Source organism: Etheostoma cragini, chromosome 9 (genome assembly GCF_013103735.1).
Source record: "Etheostoma cragini isolate CJK2018 chromosome 9, CSU_Ecrag_1.0, whole genome shotgun sequence".
NCBI classification, from domain to species: Eukaryota; Metazoa; Chordata; class Actinopteri; order Perciformes; family Percidae; genus Etheostoma; species Etheostoma cragini.
The window spans coordinates 24,962,449-24,985,889 of record NC_048415.1 but is presented as its reverse complement, the minus strand read 5'-3'; the positions used below and the strand labels follow the sequence as shown (position 1 = coordinate 24,985,889).

At 39.9% G+C, this 23,441-nt stretch overlaps 1 protein-coding gene and 1 long non-coding RNA gene across 5 annotated transcripts; one reads left to right on the top strand and one right to left on the bottom strand.

Annotated features, from left to right (window-relative positions):
- Positions 1–66: 66 nt before the first annotated feature.
- Positions 67–13,467, bottom strand: exoc1 (exocyst complex component 1). Of its 4 annotated transcripts, XM_034880914.1 has the most exons (20): positions 13,370–13,467; positions 11,880–12,011; positions 11,669–11,799; positions 11,360–11,519; positions 11,056–11,073; positions 9,979–10,166; positions 8,619–8,846; positions 8,177–8,309; positions 7,548–7,657; positions 4,890–5,039; positions 3,684–3,792; positions 3,022–3,066; positions 2,495–2,658; positions 2,264–2,377; positions 1,918–1,997; positions 1,534–1,762; positions 1,264–1,447; positions 976–1,175; positions 652–846; positions 67–481 (listed from the first exon to the last, which is right to left on the bottom strand). In XM_034880914.1, the coding sequence occupies exons 2-20, from the start codon at positions 12,001–12,003 to the stop codon at positions 329–331; spliced, it is 2,715 nt and encodes a 904-aa protein (XP_034736805.1). In that variant the 5' UTR covers positions 12,004–12,011; positions 13,370–13,467; the 3' UTR covers positions 67–328. The 4 variants fall into 4 exon arrangements, with proteins under 4 accessions (XP_034736805.1, XP_034736808.1, XP_034736806.1 ...); XM_034880917.1 differs by lacking the exon at positions 3,022–3,066; XM_034880915.1 differs by lacking the exon at positions 11,056–11,073.
- Positions 9,467–21,556, top strand: LOC117950199. The gene is made up of 4 exons (XR_004657838.1): positions 9,467–9,561; positions 12,816–12,819; positions 17,800–17,805; positions 21,545–21,556. It is a non-coding gene; the product is annotated as an uncharacterized LOC117950199 (long non-coding RNA).
- The last annotated feature ends 1,885 nt before the right edge of the window (positions 21,557–23,441 follow it).

The window sequence follows — 23,441 nt, the reverse complement described above, 5'->3', positions numbered from 1 at the left end:
TAAAACAGTCACGGACTGACATCTAGTGTCAACAATAAAATAACTACAACTATCAAACACAGCACCGAATGGGTCGGCCGCGGCAAATTTATTATGTACATATGGCATAAAGAAATAATAAAAATACAACACACACAAAGTTGTTGGGTCTCAAATGGAACAGGCACACACGCTGTCCAATGTACAAATCCCTTTCAGTGAAATACACTGACACACAGGAAAAAATTAATATAGGGCAGTTATTAAGTAGCTTGTGTCATCATCCATCATTGCACCAATGCGAGGCAGTAGTGAATCACTATTAAAAAGTGCATAGCAGCTAGCTAGACTAATGAGACTGAGCAATGCTAGAGAAGTACTCCAACATGTCCTGGATGGTAAAGTCCATGGTGATTCCAGATCCAGGGTAGCATCTGCCGATCAAATCTTCAAAGTGCTTGTACTGACGGATGAACTCATCTTGCATGGAGTGCCACACCACCTGGTGGAGTACATCAGCAAGGGCAACAGTTCACAATTAAGAATCCGAATCAGAAAAGGATTCACTGCCAAGTGAGTCACCCATTAAGAAATAGAGGCTGTATTCAGAGAGAAGATGAGGAATGTGACCCTACTGACCAGCTGAGCACCATTCAACATTTCACTTCTCACCTGTAGCAGACTCTCTTCTTCACACAGATGTTTGTCCACCTTCTTGTAAAGGTTGTCAAGTCCCTTTTTCACCTCTTTGCCAGGATACTCTTTGATAACTTTGCGAAGCTCTTGTTTGTTGAAGGCCAGCTGGTAGCTCACCTCCTCCTCACGAACACCCTGAGCTACACGGGCCTCAACTCCTTCAAAGAAATGCTGCAGGAAGGAGAGAGAGAACACTTGCCCTATGATGCACTCAATATAAAAAACTTGGTGAATGCTCACATGCTGCTTTTCTCTACTCATGCCCAGGAACACTATAAATCAAAAGATATACTAACTCACATTGAGTTTTTCTAGAGGCTGGCCCAGAGAGTTGATTACATAGGACTGCAGATGGTCTGTGTATTTGTGTTTGGCCTCTCGCCTCTCTGCGTCCAGGCAGGAGATCTTTAGACGTGACAGTGTGGAAAAGATGTGGTGAAAATTCTCCATCATCACAACGTCCCGTGGCGTCTTCTGGCTTTCATTGGCTACCTTCTCCACTGAAAAGACAAACAAAAATCAAATGTTTGTCTATGGGCATCACGTGAAATATCACATCACCTAAAGCCAACAGGTAAGTGGTCTCACCATTCATGAAGACGGCTCTGATAAGTTTGACGTAAGCTTTATCCAGGTCCCCTCGGCGCTCTGCATTACGGAAGATTGTTTCAGCCAACTCGGCAAACTCCTCAAACGCAGTGACGAAAAGTAGGATCCCAACTTTGCTTTTCTTAGAAATCTTTACTTCCTCCATCTGTCGGATCTGACCAGACTGTGAGGATAAAATTAGATCGTATTCGTATAAAAACAATACTTAGTTTTTAAAAGACTTGATTTTTTACAATGCATACTACTCACAATGCATTTGTCAAAGTTCCTCTTGACAGTGACAAGCACATTTCCCAAAGTAGTGCTGAGGTAAGAGGCCGGGTCAACGTTCTCAGCTGTCCACACATGGTGACTCATCTTCACCAGCATGTAGAGAGAGTTGAAGCTGTCAATCTTGTCACCCAGAGCAATGAGACTGTTAAGCTCCGTCTCGATGCTCTGGAAGATCTTATTCATCATCAGCCGCACAATGTCTTTCCTTCAATCGCGAAAAAGACAGACCGGGAGGTGGAAAAGAAGACAAGTGAAACAAGGACAAGGGGGCGATCCATAGAAAATATAGTTACTGTAATCTTTTTTGGCAGTGAAGATGGGTTCGGCAGAACTGGGAGCCCATGACGTGAAACTACTCACTCAGATGACATGGAGTGTCTGTGTTCAGCCTGGGGAGGCATTTTTGACGGCATGCTTCCATCTACATCCTCTGTTTCGGGCTGACAAGAACACATAAAACATAAAAGAACACATAAAACGTGACAAATCCAAACAAACATGTACATGAATGATGCTGCAACCTGTTATTGCTTTATTATATCACGCTGTCAGGCGAGAAAAAAAACTTCAGATGCCCCCACACGAGTACAGCCACTAATTTAAAATAAAGGATTAGACAATTTCATATGATTGCACATCAGTAGGTGGCATAACCGTATGAGCCCCCTTTTTCACGGCTATTTCCAACATCGGTTTACAGTTTTACCTGAGCAAGAGGGGGCGTAACGGTCGGGTGCTGCTGCAGCTTGAAGAACTTGCTGATGAAATCTTGTTCTGCGAGACACAGAGGCTCCAGCTCACTGAGGACTTGCTCAAATATCTGCAAAAACAAACCCATTAATCTCTAAATACAGAGCAACATGCATACACCGTTTTATTTCTATTTCACATTTAGTAGTCTGATAAAAAAATATCTCTGTATACGTGGCAGTGTGACCTTGTCAAACTTGGTCCTGTCAGCCACGTCCAGGTCGGAGGCGGACATGTTACCCATGTCCAGCAGTGAGGAAGACTGGGAACGCCGGCTGTTGGAGCCCTGCACTGTCAGCTTGTTCAGGCTTGAGGTAGAGCCTGTCAGCTTCCCAGAGCTGCCATGAAGGCCTAATGCATCACAACAAAACCAGCCATTCAATGTCACGTGTACAGTGAGAGTGGGTCAAACGTTTGAAAGTCAATTACGACACTATTCAATAAATTGCATAGTCAACTCATCAAAAAAATAACATGTGTATCAATGGGTAACTTTTTTTTAGGCGTTTCTCATAGCATCAGAATATGTGATGATGCATTCAGCTGCATTGTGAAGACTTCAATCAATCGGTCATGTAATGGTTGGCAAGGCTGAAAGTGTTATGTTTCAGGGTAGCAAAGGCTTATGAGCAAATTATTTCTTTTAGTGCAGCTATGTAAGAAGCTGATTGATTAAATGACAGTGGAATAGCTCTATCCAAATGTCATACTTACTTTCTGTTTCCTGTTTGAGCGCACTCTCTTTCCGCGGAAGCGTGGCTGCAGCCAGTTAGAAAGGCAGGCATCAAAGACAGAGACAAGTTAGAGCTTATAAACATGCAGCATGGGACAGGGTGAGGCTAGATGTTAGATGTACCAAGTAACATATATGCTGACGTGCACTGCAGCGGCTGTGCTTGTAGCTCAGGCGAACCTTTGGAAAACCTTTTAGTTTTTTTGTTTTCAGCAGGAAAAGCTGATAGAGAATGCAGAAAACAGTACTGTAATTCTGCCAAAAACAAAGCTCAACCAAAAGACTTCTTCAGATTTTAAAGATTCAAAAGGGAGATGAGAATTCAACATATAAGGTTCCTTCTAAAAAGAGATGTCAGCTAAAAGGTAAAACAAAAAGGTAGGACTTCAGCACTATTTCGAAGCCCACATTATTAGTTGGGAAACATATGCTTTTGTTAAGTGATGGGACGCAGAAAAGGCTGTTTAAAAATAAGACCTTGTTTTCTTATTTATACATGAATATTACATTCAATTCTGTGTGCCAGTACAATACAAATACTGGAGGGAGAAAAAGACAAAAAACAGACGTTACTTGTAAATCCTAGTATATTAAGACAAGCATGCTTCATGTCTCCAACAGGCGTGTGCATGACATCTCTTACCAAACTTGCCCTTGGCCTCCTTGGATGTACCCGCCATCTTTACCTTGGCAACCTCAAAGAAGTCTTTGATTTCTCGTTCATACAATCTGCTCATGTAGTCAACGTAGGTCTAAATGAAACCAGGAGAGGAGATTTATTAGATGTTGAGATGAGTGTAAATATGAAGCTCCAATCACTACACACTTAGCTTAGGGCACGCTCTTTAGCCCAGTTTCTAGTCTATTTCTAATGGAGGGTTACCAGTAGGGGTTGGAATCAACAGATACCTCCCGATACAAAATCATCAAGATACTTATGCCACAATACGATATTATTGCGATTTTAATCATACTGCAATGTTCTACGATATATTGCAATTTATAACTTTTTTTCCAACTTCTAATTTTTTCCAATTTCAAGTGACGTCACCAAAAGAAAACTTTGTCAACATCTGTTTTATCAAAAAAATATACATTTCTCTGATTGTTCATATCACTTCAATGTTACAGCAGCAAAATGGGACAAACTGACCGACACATAATAAAAGATCAGTACTTGCCGCCTGTATTTTTATTAAAGTATTGCCACTGAAAATATTGCAATGCTATGCTATATCGATTTCTCCCCCCACCTCTAGTTGCTAGCACCCCTAGGAATAAGTTGGAGTACTGCATGGAGTTTGTGAGATTTTTTTAATGCATAATTCCTAAAATAATTATAATTATAATGTATTAAAATAATACATCAATTTAGTGGGTTCTACATCATTTGAAATGTAGTCTAGCATTTAAGTATCTTTCAGTTACATGGTTGTTGTTAACAAGTGCAGCGCTGTATTGTACCTTTTATATAAAATGTTTTGTGCTGTTTAGGGGGAACTTGGCGGAATTTTTTCAAAAGGGGTACATTATTGAAAAAAAGGTTTGCGAACCACTGGTCTCTTTAATCCTTAAACTTTCCCTGATATCAAAACCCATGATTGATACCGTTAATGATCGTCATTTTTGTCTTCAGTAGCCATCCAATGTTTAATTTTTATATAGTTGTTTTCAATGTTAGTGCTGCTGTTGCCACGCTAACCACAGGTGTCGCCAAATCAACCAAGACTGAAATCTTCGGGATTACAACCTAACAGTGGCATCATTCTTCTCACCTAACTCTTGGTAAGAAAGCACATAGGTGTATTTCTGCTATTCCTTTAGAGGTGTCTCAAATAACAGCACTGACCCTTGAAAGGCCCTCGTACTTCTCCCTGTGGGTGTTCTTCAGCCACTCCATGAGCTTGGCATAGCGCAGCAGGTCCCTGTGGAGGGGGCTGTGTTTGGGCAGGCTCATCTCAGCTGTGTGCTGCACCAGGGTGGAGCTCTGGTCGTGGCCCTGGATGACAGAGCAAGGGGAGACAATTACTAATAGATTCAATAAGAGTTAGCATAGGCACACCTAATATTAAGCCCCATTCCATATTTCTGTATACAAACAAACACACTCAACACATGAGGAATATTCATCATCCTATCAAAAACATCTGGATAGGATATCTTACCTCAAATGACCATAAAAACCAGATGTTTCCGAGGTAAACAACCCATTGTTCAACTCAAAATTCCACCACATCTTCAGCTCAATTTGAAAATTTCAGTGAAAAGCACAGCTCTTACTGGCATACTGAAGTTCTCCTCACTTCACCTCATTGCTATGTTGGTCAGAATCTACTGCTTGTGCAACAAAACATGCACGCAGAGCAGACAGGCACAGGATTTTAATGATATGAGACCTTTTGCAACAAAGCCAAGTTAGCACCCAAACACAAAACGAGCCCTCAGCTGAGTGCCGACAAGCAATGGAGAAGAAAGATGGGTGATGCTTCTCCAGCTTTGAGATCAAACGAAAGATGTTAAGTGATTAGAAATATATCCCATGCAATAAAGAATAGGCTATGTTAGGATATGGAAGATCTGAGGTATTGACAAGGAAGTTGGAGTGAGGTGTGAGAGGGTCAAACATTAGCAAAAGAGGGGACAAGTGAGGGGTTGCTGTGAGGGTACTCACTGGAAGCGACAGACAGGAGGACCTATAGAACTGAGGGATGGTCATTTTGAAGTGACTGAAGTGGTTGAACTGACATAGAGACAGAGAGCAGAGTGGGATGATTCAAAGTGAGCAACAGGGAGAGTCAGGAATAGGAGGGACACATCTAGAAGGAAACGACACAAGGAAGCCAAGGAAGAGAGTCCCAGATAAACAGGAAGTCCACAAGGGGTGGAGAAGGAGAGAGAGAGAAACAGCCTGGAAAAGGAGCAGGAGAGACTGCCTGGTGCTGCAGACTAGGCCTGCACGATTCAGGGAAAAATATATATCACGACATTTTAGCTTAGAATTGATATCACAATTATTGCACACCTGAACCAGGACAAAACAAAACAAATTTGCATTGCCAAACACAGATGTTTTTGTTGGCGCCTATAGCACATCGTGCACCACCACAAGCCTGTAGACTTAGAGGCTTCTATGAAGAGAAGGGAGAGCCTCGCAGCGCTTGGAAGCGCTGTGAAACCTACTTTATAAAGTCTAAGTTTAAAACTCACAGAAGAAAGTGGTAGCAATTGTGATGCAGTCGGCTCGTAAAATTAACTAAGAATCGAAGTCTTAAAAAAAAAATTGTTTTAAATTTCTCTCTCTCTCAGTATCTAAATGCACTTTTTTTTTTTTTAATTCAAAGTTATTTCAAAATATAAATTGTGAACAGGGTGAATCGAGATCGATTAATCGTGCAGGCCTACTGCAGACTCACAACGGCAAGGCGTTAGCACAACAAAATGTGTGGGGCGGTGGATTATACACTGTCCCATACTAGCAGCCTAAACCCTGCAATTTTATCTGCTTTTACTTTTACTTTCGTATTATATTTTGACTCTTTTTAACTGCTGTTTAACGTTTAATTGATTTTACTCCAGTTTAACTTTTATTTAATTTTTTTTAAGTAAAACACTTTAAATTGCCCTGTTGCCGAAATGTGCTCTACAAATAAAACTGCCTTGCCTAAAAATCTGCTAAAAAACTACTTTGCTGAACAGAACATTGAGCAAAACATATTTTTCTGAAGATCTTAGTATGTAAAAGTAAGTTGTTCTGCAACAGTGTATGAGCAGCATTTTTATGTTGTAGCTGGTAAATGTGTAGCTAGTTTTAAAGGGCTGTAATGGATATTCTGAATATTTATATAGCAGTAACAATTTGCTATGTAAAGATGTAGTGGAGTAACGGCCTCCTTAGCAGAGAATGAAGTCCCACTCCCTCGGTGTGTGTTGTAACCCGAGCTTCTCTGTGCTTTGTTTCGACAGCCGCGCCGTAGCGGTGGTGTTTGAGCGCCGTGTTGAGGCCATCCTAAAATACTTTTTTTCTTTAAAAATCAAGTACAGACCCATTTAACTACTTTGTCTACTAACTAAAGCTGTCAAATACCACTGAAAGACAGTGGAGTAGAAAAATTGGATATACTCAAGTAAAGCACAAGTACATCATCATCTCGAATAACTCTACTTTTCCCCAGTGTTTATGGATGTTTTAGTTTATATGTAATGCTAGGGTCTTCAAAGTTTTTTTAAACCAAGAACCCCTTAACTGCAAGACAGACAGAGCATAATGTGAGCACTTTAAGACGAAAAACAAAACTTTAAGTTTTGAAAAAAACTTTAATTTGGAGGGCCCCCCTGCAGTGACTCGGATGAACCCCTATTGGTCTCGGGCCCCTGGTTGAAGATCTCTGCTCTAGAGGACCAGGGACAGTAAAATACAGTCTTGAAGGATATTCCAATGCAACCTATCACCTGAAACTGCAACTTACAAAGTATAGTTGTATACCCGGGAGCATAGTGCGCCTGTTACCTGGTGAACAAACACGTTGTTGAGGTGATTGGTGAGGCGGCGAGCAAAGGTGTCTCTCAGCTCAGCGAACAGGAGCTGTTGCTGGGTCACAGCCATCAGCTTGTCGTGGCCTATGGAAAGGAAAAAGGCATTTACAGGCTAGGAAAAAAGTGTTATATTGTTTAAATCTGTTTGTAAGCACACATAAGCACGCTTGAGAGTTACTTGCCGACCGAGAGAACCAACTGATTAAGTTGAACAAACAAGTACTTGTTAGGGCTGCACAACTAATTGCAATGTTATCGAAATCGCAATATGAACTGCAATATGCAAGGGGGCGCAATTTTTGTGAGGGGCAAAACATGTGTAAAACCATTAAAAAATGAAGTATTGTGGTGCTGTAGAGACATCCCGGCCTACATATCGTATCCTACAGACTGAAGAAAAAAAATCTTTGTTTGGTACCCAAAAAAAAAAAAATATATATATATATATTAATATATATTTTTCAGTGAAAATGAGAATAATGACACAAAAATTATCATTCCGTCCAATATCGTGAATCATATCGTAATCGCAATATCAGTCAAAATAATCCAAATGAGATATTTCCCTCATATCGTGCAGCCCTAGTACATGTGTAAACTAACCTGGTCGGAGGGCCACGTTCATGCACTGCAAAAGAGCTTCGGAGGCATTGATGCAGGCCTCGATGCCTTTAGGGGAGGTCAGGTCCCCCTCCTGCAAGGCTCTGATGTGTCCCTTTGACAGGTCCATGTAGTTCTACATGAGGAGAGACCAGTGCAGGCATCAAAACTAAGTCCAGAAACCTAGCAAGTATAGTTTTAGGTTTCACATCCAGCAAATAGGATTGTTTGAATATTTTGCGCATTTATATAGGAAGATAGGAACATTAGTTTGTTCTTTAACTCAGGCAAAAATAATATTAATAAATAAATTGATCCCGAATATCTCTATTTTTAAATACCTTATTGCACAGCAACATATTTTGAGAATCAAGCTGATGAAAACTTTATCCACGAGCTGTCTAAAAAACATTAGTAATATTAGAATTGAAATGTGTTTCCCAACCACTAAGAACTGGATCTCATCCAGCAGTTTGACGTTGTTGGTGTTGCTGATCTGGATGAGGCGGTTGCTCTGGGAGATCTGGTCCATCTGCTCCTTGACGCTCTGGAGCATCTCCTCGTAACTGCTCAGCTTTCCCTCGATGGTGTCCACCTCGCCCAGCGCCTCATCCAGCAGCTGCATCAGGATGTTGACCTGCTTCTCTGATGCCATGATGGACTGGATGTTGGCCTTAAAGCAAGAAACAATAAAAAAGGTATTATTAATGTTAATGTCAGGGCTGGGACAATATGCCTTAGTCCCAATACGATTCTTTACATTGGTGACAATGGGATTTGCATGGCGATTTTCTGTTATTGTGATTATAGAAGTATTCGATAGTACTGAGTTTTGCGCTTTTCTTTTCCTTCTCAAATAAAAGTTGAGTAATGCTCTATACACACACACACAATAATGTATATCATACGACATTTCTAAAAACGAATTGTTTTCTAAAATGAATGCACATCACATGTCAGTCGACCTGACATTTATTTCATCTGTAAAGAAGTACATAACCTGAATTTTTTTGCATTTTCAGCTTTTGCTGGAAACAGATCTGATCAAAAATGTATCAACATCAAAATTCCAAAGCTGATTTTTGACGTATTTTTCCGATGACGATCATTTTGATTATTGGTGATTTTGATTTTAGGTCATGTCGTGCGGTCCTATGTACTGTCATTGCTAGTACCATATCAACAGAATATATTAAGGTGAATCTTAAAAAAAAATAAAAAAAAATTGAATCTCGGGCAATAGAATTTTTTAGATCTAAAAAATATTATTATTAAAGTTCATTTAGATAGGGACACATTAAAAAAAAAAAACGTAGACAGTCATCCGATGCATGTATCATAGTGTTTTTAGCTGAAGCTAATTCACGACACTTGTCCCTAGTAGGGCTGTTGCTGAAATGAAAAAGGAAAGAAAGTATACAAAGAGAGCCCAGTGTAAAAACTAAATGACAACAATATTGTTCCAGAATTAGTCACAGTTTGGTACATTTCAAATGGTCTGGCAGAGAGTTCCATAATGTTGCCCCTTTTACTGAGAAGGCAGTTTGGGGAAATGATGTTCCACAGAAAGGAATACTACAGTTGCCTTTTAATGATGCTCGGGTGATGGAGCTGCTACCACTTTGCGGTGTATAGCAATGGAAAATCAAGATAAATATGTAAATCAATTTGTTGTCCCACCCATAGTTTCTATGTTTTTTTAAATTTCTATCCAAGCTCAATGTCAAAATGACATCATTGCTCAGAACAATAATTTTCATACCTGATAGTCATTTTATTTTCAGTTCAGCAGTCGCTTTACTCACCCCATCTAGAACATGCAGCTCCCTGGACAGCTGCTCGGCGAAAGCCTCAGCATTGGAGATGGCGTACTCGCACATCTCCATCATGCCCTCAATGTCCTGCTCTTCACGGGTGCTCAGCTCCTGGTAGTCGTCCAGAGCGTCTTCATCGCCCCCGGCAACACTCTGGCTCTCACCACTCGGCACGGATTCTAATTCCACAAACAGAGAAGGAAAGGCATGTTGAAGACGTGAGCGCAAATGCAAAGTTCATGACACATTCTGATATCTTCCAACACGGACAAAAGTACCTTCGGTGATGGGGAATGGGATTCATTTTATAAGAGTCCTAAAACATCTTTTGAATAACTTTTACTTACTAACCACCTGTGATGGAACATGTTTACCAGCAATCTGAAATGGCAACTGTACCATGAGCTTAATTTACTTCTCGATTTGTTCTACCAGATAAAAAAATTGCCTCTGTAAATCAAATTAAAGTACAACAGCTAAACAAGCAACTGCACTACTCGGCTCTGGAACAATTAGAAACAATATGTGCTACGAGTTTCGGTCAAATTAGAACACATGTCATGTCAGCGAAGCGTTATTATGGCACCCATGCAACTTCAAGGAGGGACCCGCCCTTCATTAGCATTTGTGCGCTACTATTGGCTAGGCCTCGAAGTTTACAAAATGTAACAGAACCTCATTTGTTCAGGTCCTATCACCTGACCAATTGGATGTGCTAACTTTAACTACTTGAGGCCAATGCCTAACCCCAACCAATCAGACAGCTTTGTAGGGCGGGACTTGCCTAGAAGTTACGTGGGATCCATATTAACACGTCAGTGAATAATCCCATGAACTAAGGTGGAATGGACAAGTAAAAACAGCTAAAAGTGAGGTAAAAACATGACCTAAATGTGTGTTAGGATTATTGAAAAAAAAAGGAATCATGCCCATCTGTACTTAGCGTCAGATAATTCACACGGAAGGAGCTTTAAGGACGGGAGAGTCTCTAATGAGAATGGTGGTTTGAGGTCATGAGATAGATAACAATGGAGAGGAGTGAGGAGGGGGAAGTTAAGTCCTACCAACCTTCCGCTTTAGGAAGTTCTGGCCAGAGAAAGTTTAAAAGAGAAGAGTGAGAATAAAGAAGAATTTAACACAGAAAACCATACCACAAACAAAGATACAAAGAAAAAGGTTGAACTGTTTTTTGCTATTAATAAATAATTTAAACCAAAAAGCAGCAGAAACTCTCACTTACTAAATTAGAATACCTCAAACATGACCAATACACACTAGGGTCAGCACTGTTGGTTTAAGAATAACCGACAAGCCTTTTAAAGAGGCATGCTCTCGCAGGGGTAGCTACAGTAAGGATAGAGCGTTTCCACACCTTCCAGCAGCTGAGAACTGACATTCACAAACTCCACCTTCTTCCTCAGGTATCGCTGGTTCAGCTTCCAAATGCACGAGATGAAGGAGTTTTTTTCAGCGGTACTGCTGGCCAGCCAGCGGTACACCTTCTCAAAGTGAAGATCAAATTCTGGATTTTCCTAAACCATGACAGTAAAAGAGAGAGTGTATGAGCACTAAACAAGAAAGAAAAGGAACATTCATGACAACTGAATAAGTTGTCATGAACTGAATAAGTTGTCATGAATGGGCTGAAAAAGAAGAAAAAAAAAAATTCCTCATGTCCGACCTTGCTTGCATCTTTGGCATCTACTTCTGTCAGATCTCGAAGCTCCCATGTCTGCTGGCGTTTGTAAAAGTCCCCTTTGTCAGATTTCTTCACCTTAACCACTTTAACCTGGACAGGCCTCTCTGTAGAAACTGGGAGGGGGGGAAAAACAACATTATTACAGAGATATTTACTTGTTATCCTTAATACTTTACAACCGTTTGTCTATTACCTGTCGCACACAAGAAGCAGTTCTTCTTTTTCTTCCCAGCCTTGCAGACATTCACAATACCCAGGAGACGCTCATCGTTGGGTGTGAAGATGTCCCGCTGGAGAGCATGCTTGATGGCTGTCATGGTGGATGCTGAAACACAGAAGGTAGCAGGTACTTTGTTATTATTATTATTATTATTATGATAAGCGTATGGGACACACACACATCCATTATACATGCATTACCACTTGCCATAAAGTTGGATTTACACGCCATTTAGCCCGAATAGCACTTCCTCCTCCAGTATCAGGTAACCAAAGCTATTTACATTCAAAATATGACTGTCATTTGGGAATTGGGAGAGAGCCAGTCCTGCTTATGACAAGGGACAAATCCCAGCATACATGTCTAACATTTCCTTAATTACATGCACTTACATTAAAAACGTTGTGCTTTTGTTTGTGAATATTAAGTTGTCTGAAAAAGTCTATTATTGTACATTACTTGTCAATTCTATTGTATTGTTATTCTATATACTTAACAGTATTTTTTCTTTTAAGATTTCTTACTGTCCTTACAGTTTTTCCATGTATGCATTAAGTGAGTGTTGTACTTTAGGAGCAAATATTAACTGAAGTAAAATTCCTTGTGTACTTACACATACCTTGTCTATGGATTCTAATCCATAGACTGTATTTTAATATTAACCATAATATTTGTAAGTATACTTTTTTTAATTCTGCACTCTGTTGTTATTATACACCTTACACACACATGCTCAGTACCTATTCATGCACTAAATGGAGAGATGTCAGAGTGGGGGGGCTTGGCAGTTGGGGGTTCGGTGAAGTGGCACCACCATACTTCGGACCATATGGGGACTTGAACCGGCGACCCTCCGGTTCCCAACCTACAGACTGAGCTATCCCAAATCTCTATGTATTGTATATATAGAAGTGTATCTCCCGTTCAGAGAGTATGTACGGTGGCCGACACGGGCAAACGAACTGCGACTTTATGAAACATGCAAACAGACAAAACACAAGAAAAAAGAAAACATCTTCATTGAATTGACAACACATGCGCAGTATTTAACAAACGCTCTGCATACACAACACACCCAAATACACAAAAAAAGAAAAGCCCACAAACCGAAAAAACAAATGCACCAGAAAAACGTTGCGACGGGTTATGAGTGAGCTAACGGTGTTAGCTAGCTAAGCTACTGCAACCCTAGACTAACAGGAATAAGCTACCGAGGACACCCGAAGACCTTTTCTTAGACAAATGCACTGCTGTCCTTTGGGTCCGTTAGCTTGCTGACTGCTAACGTCCCTGCTAGCTCGAAAGAGCTAGCTACTGTTAGCAGCAATTATGCTAGTTGCTGAGAACAAGCCAAGGTTGCGACAACGGAAAAATATACTAAAGTGTGTATTGAAATTAAAATGCACTCTCTCGTCTGTATTTTGAAAGAGTAAACGCTGTATTTATTGATAAAGAGCCACTACCTTGTTGTTGCTGTTTTATCAGCCCACCAGCCCTTTGCAACGCCCTCTCACTTCCTGGTTAACAGCCGGAGTGGTCATGTGACAGAGGCAGTGTCAACATCCACCTTGATCGGACCCACCCATACAGTCCATGTATCAATCATAGACCATCAATAGTTAATGTTAATAATTAATATACAGTCTATGGATCACCATAAACCGTTAATAGTTAATGTTAAATAATTAATATACAGTCTATGGAGCCACCCAATGTTGTGCATCCTTGCTTTTAATTTCTCTTTGTTGTAAAGAAAAGCAGCTGGTGCCATACCGTTTCCTTGGTTCTTTTAAAATATGTTATGCAAACACATTTTTTTACATGGAGCAAAATAAAGTAAAGTTTTTTTTTATTTTTTTTTTATTTTTTTACCTTTTGCTTTTTAATTTACATACTCCTAAAGCAATTTGTGTTTTATCAAATAACCATTCATCCATATAGTCAGGAAGTATTCTAACATACAAAAACCACTTAACAAAAGCTCTTGGTGTCTACAAAACATCTCCATCCATTCCTGTACTGTAATTATTCCAGAAGATCCACATGAAAACTTGTATACCCATGAAAGATACAGTAAAAAAGGACACTGTGTACTGTTGATTGTCCTGCTTGTGTGTTCTACAGAGAGACTATTTCAAAAGGTGACTGCGAGTCTAAATCACAGAGGGAAAAAAAGACAAATTACATTAAGGCTTTAAGTTCTGACAAAATGAGCTGACTTCCATGGAAAAAATGGCAATTAACAAAATACAGAATTAGATAACTGTGACAAACTATACAGAGTACAAGCTGAGTTCTACTGAGACGATTTATGTAACATCAAACATTTGATTGAGGAAAATCAGTTGCCTTTATCTTAGGTGTTGCCTTTAGTATGTCGGCTAGTCTCTATAACAAAAATGTCAATGGTATCACAATTTTTTGGTATATTGTACAGGTGTTGCAGCTGCCAGTAAATATGATATTAAACACTTTTATAGGGGATAACAGTTGAATTAGGTTACAGAGGAATTTGCCTTTAAAAAAAGGTCATTTTCTTTATCCTTAATATAATTGTAATAACAATACGGCATCAATGAATGCATGTTGGACTTGGCATTTTAGTATGCAAATGAATGTGCACCATAACTATTAAGTACAACATTATTCAATTCATTTAAATTGTATTCATAGCATCAAAGTGTAACTAGAGTTATCTTAAGGTACTTTACAGATAGAGTAGGTCTAGACCACACTCTATAATTTACAAAGACCCAACGGTTCTAGTAATTCCCCCAAGAACAAGCATTTAGTGCGACAGTGGAAAGGAAAAACTCCTTTTAGGAAAAAACCTTGGACAGACCCAGGCTCTTGGTAGGCGGAGGCTGACGGTGCCAGTTGGAGGTGTGATGAACAGTCACAATAAAGATAATGGAACAGTGACTATAAATAGTAGTATTAGTAGTTCAAGGCGTAGCAGGGCACTGCAGGGGGAAGCAGGGCACTGCAGGGCACAGAAGGACACAGCAAGGCGTAGCAGGATTTAGCAGAACGTAGCATGGTGAAGCAGGACGTGGCAGGCCACTGCAGTGTCATAGCATGACAGGATATAGAAGGACGTAGCAGGGCACTGAAGGGCGTAGCAGGGGACTGAAGGGCGTAGCAGGACATAGCAGGACATAGCATAGCATAGCAGGATGCAACAGGGCACTAATGACAGGACATAGCAGGGCACTGCGTGAAATAGCAGAGCACTGCAGGATATAGCACGGCGTAGCAGGATGTAGCAGGTTATTGCAGGGCGTAGCAGGACGTAGTAGGACGTAGCATGGCATAGCAAGACGCAGCAGGGCACTGCGGGGCATTGCAGAGTATAGCAGGGCATGGCAGGATCTGGCAGGGCACTAATAGCAGGACATAGCAGGGTGTAGCAGGGCACTGCAGGAAGTAGCAGGGCATGGCAGGGCCCTGCAGGGCATAGTAGGACGTAGCATGGTGTAGCAGGGCGTAGCAGGCCACTAACAGCAGGACATAGCAGAAATTGAGTAGACTGCTATCTCTTTTGGAGTTTTTGTGTTGGTTTTACATTTCTAGCCTTTAAAATGTGCCATTTGAGTTGATGCCTGCAAATGCCATGTTACAATATATACATGATCGTTTTAGGACACCAGATGGCATTGTTAATCCATATAGTAGTTATATCATACCATGTTTGTTTTCCTTGTGTTTTGTGTTACTTACTAAACTATACTTAATCTATGTTTGTCAGTTTTTTTATCAGTGCTGCTGTGTATTCATGTTTCCTCAAAACAATAAAAGTGATGAACCATGTATAGCAAAACAACAGAGTCAACACAGTGAGCCAAACGTGATGGATAAGAAAGTCCCAGATTAACAAGTGATCTGCTGACAACGCCTTGGGGTCTTTGTTGAAGTGTTTGTGCAGAGACAGCACTTGATTTCCCAGCGGGTGAATGATGAAGTCACTGTCATCAGCAGTTAAATTCACGTTTTCTTTTGCTGTCTGTATCAGAAGCTATCCAACACAGGACATTGTACAGCAATGTCTTCTTAAGAGAATTAAATCAAATTAATCATGGATATAATCCAGGCAAGGAACACTCACTGTCTCATTGTCAGGAGTGTGAAATCCAATTGCAGCTGTCTTTTAGCAGACTGTCTTTATATTCCTGTTTGTGTTGCCATAAATGTCCCTGGACATCACTGTCTTTCCTTCAGTATAGGAAAAGATGGACATGTTGTGATTGTAGCTTGTGGATATTTTCAAGTTGCATGTTAAGCTGTGTGGAGGAGTTTACAGCCAAGCCACTAGACATCTTTTCATTGTCATTTGTAATTTTGTTAGATTAAATTAGGTTTTTATCATAGACCTTTTAAATGGACATTCACTGCCGCACACTGAAGTTACATATGTTGATGTTGCATGATGCTTCCAACATACAGAACAATCAAATTTTACCACCAAGAGGTGCAAAATGAGACGTTGTATTCCTAGTTTAATTTAAACAATTAATTTTCATATATATATTTTTTTTCATTCAAAGAATATTTCTTGTGTTTGGTCCATTATGTCCACAATAATAATACCGTTTTTCAGTCCAACATGTGTGCATCACACATCCCATACACACAAATTACAAAACGTACAGACACACTAACACACTGCCATTATCTTTCTCCTACATGTTTTCCCACTTGCTGTGCTTTCCTGTTGTCATGATTCACCCACGGCTTCTGCTATTCTGGCACTTACTGTCTGTATATTTTGTGAATGTCAAAGGTCTGCAGTCCGCTCTGACGTTCATGTTCCTACATCCAGGGTGGAAAAAGGACTCATCCTTAACTTAAGTAAAAGTACAAAAAAAAATGATAAAAAAATAGTACACTTATTCAAAAACACTCCATTGCAGGAAAAAGTCCTGAATTCCAAATGTTGCGTATAGAAAGTAAAAGTACAGAAGTGTTATCAGCAAAATGTACTAAACTCTCAAAAGTCACAGTACTCATTATGCAAAATAGCTCGTTTCACAGTGTTATATGATTATAGATTATAGAATATTATATATACAGTATATATATGATTTTTTTATCACTAAGGACTACATGTTAGAGCATTTTACTGTTTTAGTTTATCAATCTGGAGCCAATTTGAGATACTGTCAAACAAATGTAGTGTAGTAAAAAGTAAAACATAAATTATCCTTCTATTAAATGTAATTAAGTATAAAGTAGCATAAAATGAAAAGTACAAGTATGTAGAAATTATCCCCACACACTTTTTTGCTTTGTGTGTAATCTTTAAATATTACCTTCTCCCTTTAATATAGTTAAGAGTTAAGAATGTTAAGAATGTGCATCAATGACCCCATCACCTACACCTAGTTGTCACACTATGCGGGGTAAATTGTCACATATCTATCCATCAATAATGACATGTTTAAAGTAGAGGCTTTCTACACACATTTTTGCAGTTAAAAGTCTGATTTTCATGAACAGATGTTTTGAATAGTAGGGCTTCATCAGTGTCAGTGCATGAAAGAAACAGCCCATGTCAGTAAATAAGTGATGAAATAGTTTGTAGTTTGTAATTGACTATTGTCTATCCAGACCAAAATGCAAATAATTCACCCTGAACTCTGCATTTTTTAGTTGCCTTTCAAAACCAAATGCAACACGAATTAAACAAAACTCTCTGGCTCAACATAGTTAACATTTTATCACCGATATAGGCCACATAACCTAATCTGAGTCATCGGCAGAGTCACAGTTCTGACAGAAATGAACAGTAAACCCTGGAGTACAAGCCTCATGTGCCCATTTGTTGTATGGGACACATTTCACCCATTTCTCTTTTCAGCTGTTTGAGAAAGGCTCCACACAGACAAAGCAGCAGTAAAGAGTACCGGTATTTTCTGATTTTCCTCTAGCAGCTCGCGTGGTATCAGGCTCATGGGTGTATTATAAGGTCAGGCTTCAAGTACAGCGTTTGTGTCAGGTCCCCAGGAAGTGTGCCAGACTTGGAACATATTGGCCAAGCGGTGGATCTGCATCTCAACTTGTCACATGCTGCCCTTTAACCCAAAAAGACATTGCCAGACCCTCCTCCACAGCGCTGTGGAGGAGGGTCTGGCATATCCACACATTATTCCAGGATGGGAGAAAAACATGCTCTGGTTAGTTGGCATTTTTTTAAACCAATCACAATTGTCATGGTTTGTGCTAAGTGCCGGATGGAGCCAGAGTGCCACTGCAAAATATCCTCGGGAAGGTACTTGTTTTGGTGGAACATGTGTACGTTCGGGAGTAGTTTTAGTAGTGCAACAGAAAACTCCAATTGGACAGATAATCTAGCTAGCTGTCTGGATTTACCCTGCAGAGATCTGAGGACCAGGTAACCATAGTCCTCATATTGGACAGATAGTCTAGCTAACTGTCTGGATTTACCCTGCAGAGATCTGAGGACCAGGTAACCATAGTCCTCATATTGGACAAATAGTCTAGCTAGCTGTCTGGATTTACCCTGCAGAGATCTGAGGACCAGGTAACCATAGTACTCAGAAATCCACCGGATTTGAAGAAAGGGGAAGGTAAGTAACGGACTTCTGGACGAAAAATGGGACATCTGGTGGAATTTTCAGCGGCAACGGAGCAATCCTGTAAGTGGAAGGTCTTGGATATGGACTAAACCGGAAGTAACTAGTTTGGCCAGCTGAAGTCTCCGGTGCGCCCGCTCTATGGGCCACACTGTGCGGAAGCAGTGCCAATCATCCGGGTCGTTTTTTGACTCCATGATGGCGTCATGCTCAACTGACCCACTGTCTTAGGAATGATCTGAGCTTTGCCTTGAACGCTGCATCCAGTATTTATTACACATCCATGGTTTGTGTCGGAACAGCAGCAGACCGTAAGTCTTAAGCGTGGTAAAGTATGTGTGACGTCTTCCAATCACATGCCAGGTTTTTTACTCATGCTCTTACCCAATCAGTTTCCAATGACAGCTACTGAGATGGTCCTGTGATGAATAAACCATCTGGCATGTCAGGTCACTATCTCTTTGCAGATGCTGGAAACTACCCATGCTCCTGTTGCTTCTTCAAGATCCTTTTGCTTTGTTTTTTCCTCTTCTAAGGCCTCTCTCTCTCTGGTGCCCCAGTGACATGGACGGCAAATAGCATGCAGATGTGGCTCGCAAACAAAAGGGGCTTTTTACACCCGTGAGGCAGCGTTAGAGGAAGATGATTACATCTGTGTAATCTACATTTGACATTAAAGCTGGTGATTAAAGGCTGATAGCCTTTTCTATTTCTGTTTGGAATCAGAAACATTTGAGTTGCTATCTGGATGGCATTTATTGCAGCCCTAAGAAGGCATCATCAGTGTTGTTTTAGATCCGTGTTTCTTGCACTGTCAGTGTGGCAAAAATAAACGCAAGAAGGAAAAAAATATGCATGTGATATCGGGGAATCTTGACCGGAAATGATGGAGGAGACTGCACACATGACGGGTCCAATACATTTAGATTAAATGCAACTTAATTCAGTTATTGAAAATGGAAGATAACCGTGGGTACACATAAACACATTCCGATTTATCCTCAACTGTGGGATCGGGTTACCTAAAACTAAACCTTCTATGGAAGATCCTTAGAATAGATGAAATACCGTTGAAAACCTCCATACTTCAATATTCCAACTATCATACAGGCAGAATTATGACAGGGACCCCAATGGTTACGGTTTATTGTGTCACCCCTGGCTATTTACTGTATGTATTATAATGTATGACATAGAGTCAGGGCTGTAGTCAAGACCACCTTTGTTGAGTCCAAGACAAGTCCAAGACCAGGACTAGTCAGACTTGACTAGTAAGTCAAGACCAAGTCCAAAAGGGTTTGAGTCGGAGTCAAGACCGAGTCCAAGACAGGAAAAAAGCTCTTATTGATGACAGTATAAAGACAATCATTTTGGGTTTAACTTTTCCTCCAATATTATTATCAACCTAATAAAGACACCTGGACTCGGTCGAGACCAAAAGCCATATTTGGCAAGACCAGTGGCCGAGGCCGAGACAAGTCCGAGACAATAGAAAAATGGTCTTGAGTCCGGACTCGGGTCCAAGACTCGACTCAAGTACTACAGCCCTGCATAGAGTACTGCTTTTATATTTTCACATTTAAGTGGTCAAATAAAATCAATCAATCAATCAATATAACATTGAAATTTCTTTCTCTTCAACTTCATTGTTCAGGTCATAACTTTTACAGTTGGGAGCCTCTGTGAGTTGTAATAATAAACACAAAACCTCTTCACACACACTCTGACTCAAGTGGCCCTTTGCCACTGTTATGGTATTCCCTCTGGACTATCATGATGTGGCTTTTACAGTAGTACATAATAGAGACACCTGCGTCAACAACGCAAATACCATCACAGTGGAGGGTAGCTGTATGACAAATTGTGTGACGGTTCACCTCACTTTGGTGACCTCATCCCAAGGTGAGGCCTTTTGCTCATCACTACCAAATTACACGCAGAGAAGAACACAGTGGTCTTGCAAACTCAAGTAAGCATGAGAGCCGTGATTACACGAGCAGCGCTGCGGGTCCGGCTCTTTGCTTGTTAGGAGGGTCGATTATGTGTGCGATTTTTGTTTTGAAGTAATCATGTAATTTAAAGTGTGTGCATGTGTGCAGATGTGTGCACCTGCAGGAGTTCTTTTGAGTGGGAGTTTGTTTGAGTAGGGGTTAGAGTAAGGTAAGGCTAGAGAGAGAGAGAGAGAGAGAGAGAGAGAGAGAGAGAGAGAGAGATTTATAGAAAGTCCCTGATGAATTGAAAATCCTGATTTCTGTTGGTACAGCCAAAGAAAAAAGAGGAAGAAATTAACTGAGAGTATAATCAGGTCTGATGAATTCAAGTTAGTAGAATTGGTGTTGCTGGTCATGGATTCAGTTGGGGATCAGAGAAATTGTTTATCTTTATCAGATAATGTTTTCATCTCTCACAAGACCTTCGCATGCATTTATGTATTTTTCAGCCTCTTAGCGCATTAATGCTGTTAGTATGATTATAGAAACTACTTCACTTATGGAAAAAACTAATAAGACATGGGAGGCTGGAGTGGTAAACTTAATTGAATGGCAAATATGGAAAACAAGGATGGGATGAAATGATCACTGTGAAACACTGTTCATTTCATATGCATCACAGTGAGGGTAAGATGATTGCTCATATTCATTTAGCATAGCCCGCCTTTACAGGAAATTGTAAATGTTGATAAAAATGTGATACTCAGTTTAATTATATAATATTAGATACGTGGCCTAAAGTGAAACATAATATGTAAAATCACACAACTCATGAAATATAGGCTAAAGCAAAACTAAAAATGATCAGATTTAGGCTATGACAAGGATCTCCTTTACATTAGGTTCCTCAATAATTCTATGATGGAGGTTCATAATCCCTTATTAAAATGTAATATTAAACCATTCCTTTCTGGTTTAGTGTGCAACCCAATCTTAATGCCATGGTTCCACCAATATTCTGAGATAACCTAAAGAGAATGTGTTTTTATATTTATATTTCCAGCCTTTTTAGGTTTAGAAAGCCACATTTGCAATCTGATTATGGGTTTGAAAGTTAATTTAAATGAACCCAGTTCCACTGAACATTACGTCTTTAGCCAAGAGAACGACTAACGAAATAAAATCCCTTCAATCTGCCACAAATTATAAATTGCCACATAAGACAAATACAGATGTTTACAACAATTGGTTTTCATGATTCCAACAATTTGGAAACACATTAAACTCAGACGCTTGTCATGTTTTATGTGGACGTGATCAAACGTTACGCTCCCGTGTTTCCAATCAATCCACGCCACTTTCTTCTTCTACTCCGCTACATTTCACAAAGAAACTCCTCTAGGTTGTATGTAATTTAAAGTAATACTAGAGTGAATGCCATACTGTCATTTAATTCAGGCTCTGTCCTTGAACGTGTCTTAGAATTAGAGCACAATAAAGACTATGATCTGTGGCGTAAAGCTGCATCACAGCGTGAATCACAGACAATAACCTTCCCTCAACACCTTGGGGCCTTTAATCAAACAGACTCTGAGTCAACTTCTAAATGAAAACTCTTTAAAGGGCACGACATTTCGGGGCTTTTCCAGAGCAGTGGACCAAGGGGAGCTTTCTCAAGAAGAAACACATCAGGTTTAATTACTGGAGCAACAATGATGTGAGTCCAATCAAAGCCCTTATAAGAAATAATGCTCCTATGAGCTGCAAAAACAATCCATCTCATCGTCCTGTTTGCCCACTGAACTCCATTGTTGAGTCTTAATTTATATTAATAAGGAGGGACTGGGAGATTAAAGAGGATAGAGAGATTAGTGTAGGAGGAGGACAAGGGTGGGGATGAGTGTAATGACTCCCTGCAATTGCTCAATTATCAATGCAGTCCATTCGTTGCCACTCGTGCGCTCAAACTAAGTCCCATCAAAGCTGCGATGAGGGCAGGACTGTTGTTTAAATCAAGTCTGTCTCTCTGCAAACTGGCTTAAAAGTTATCTTTCCTTTTGCTTTCTTGACATACAATAAAGAAAAAATAACAATTATATTATTGTGTGAGTGACAAAGGATGCCAATCCAGGACCACAATGCAAATGTGTCACATGGTCTATCGCTCTGTCCACAAAATCCTTATGGAATACACACGAATCCAGTAACTCTCTTGTTGAATCAAACCGGACAGTGGTTGTTATTGTGTTATGTCTTCTGTTGTATTATAACAGATCAGAATTAATTAGTGTTAAAGAGTATTTATGCCCTCACACAAGCAGCTTTACACAAAGACCAACACATTACCTGATTTTCCTGAGAAAAGGTAATTTAGTGATAATCAATAATAATACTCCCAAACAATGAAGATGTTTCAAATTGATGTAATAGCGAGTAAATGCATGAAATATTGGACAAAACGGTAATAAAGGAAGTCATTCTGTAGTTCATACAATTATGCTTATCACGTAATTTTAAGGTGTGTGCTGACCTGTAGTGTCCTGAACCTTGAGTTGAACACATTCATGCAAAAGTACTGCATTTTTTTCTTTTATATTCAAAAATTAACAAAACAAACAATTACAAACAACACACTGAGGCATGGAACGTAAAAAGTAAAAAAAAACACAGAGAGGAAAGGGAGGGAGGGAGACAAAACTGCACATGCACAAACAGACACACACAAAAACACACATACACAGACACACACACAAACAGACACAAGACAAGGGACCAATCACATGGCATGAGGCTACAGCCCGGACCTCAAAGAGACAATGATCAAGAAATAATAATAATAATAATGCATTTGAAAAAAAATAAAAAAAATCCTGCTTAAAGATAGATTTTAAACTTTCACTGTTGTAAATGTAATGTGCTGGTTTTGGTCAAGATACATGTACCATGGCTGCTTGTTAGTAACACCAGTCAGATCATGTTAGGTCTTCATTTTCTACTACTCCACTGTGGTG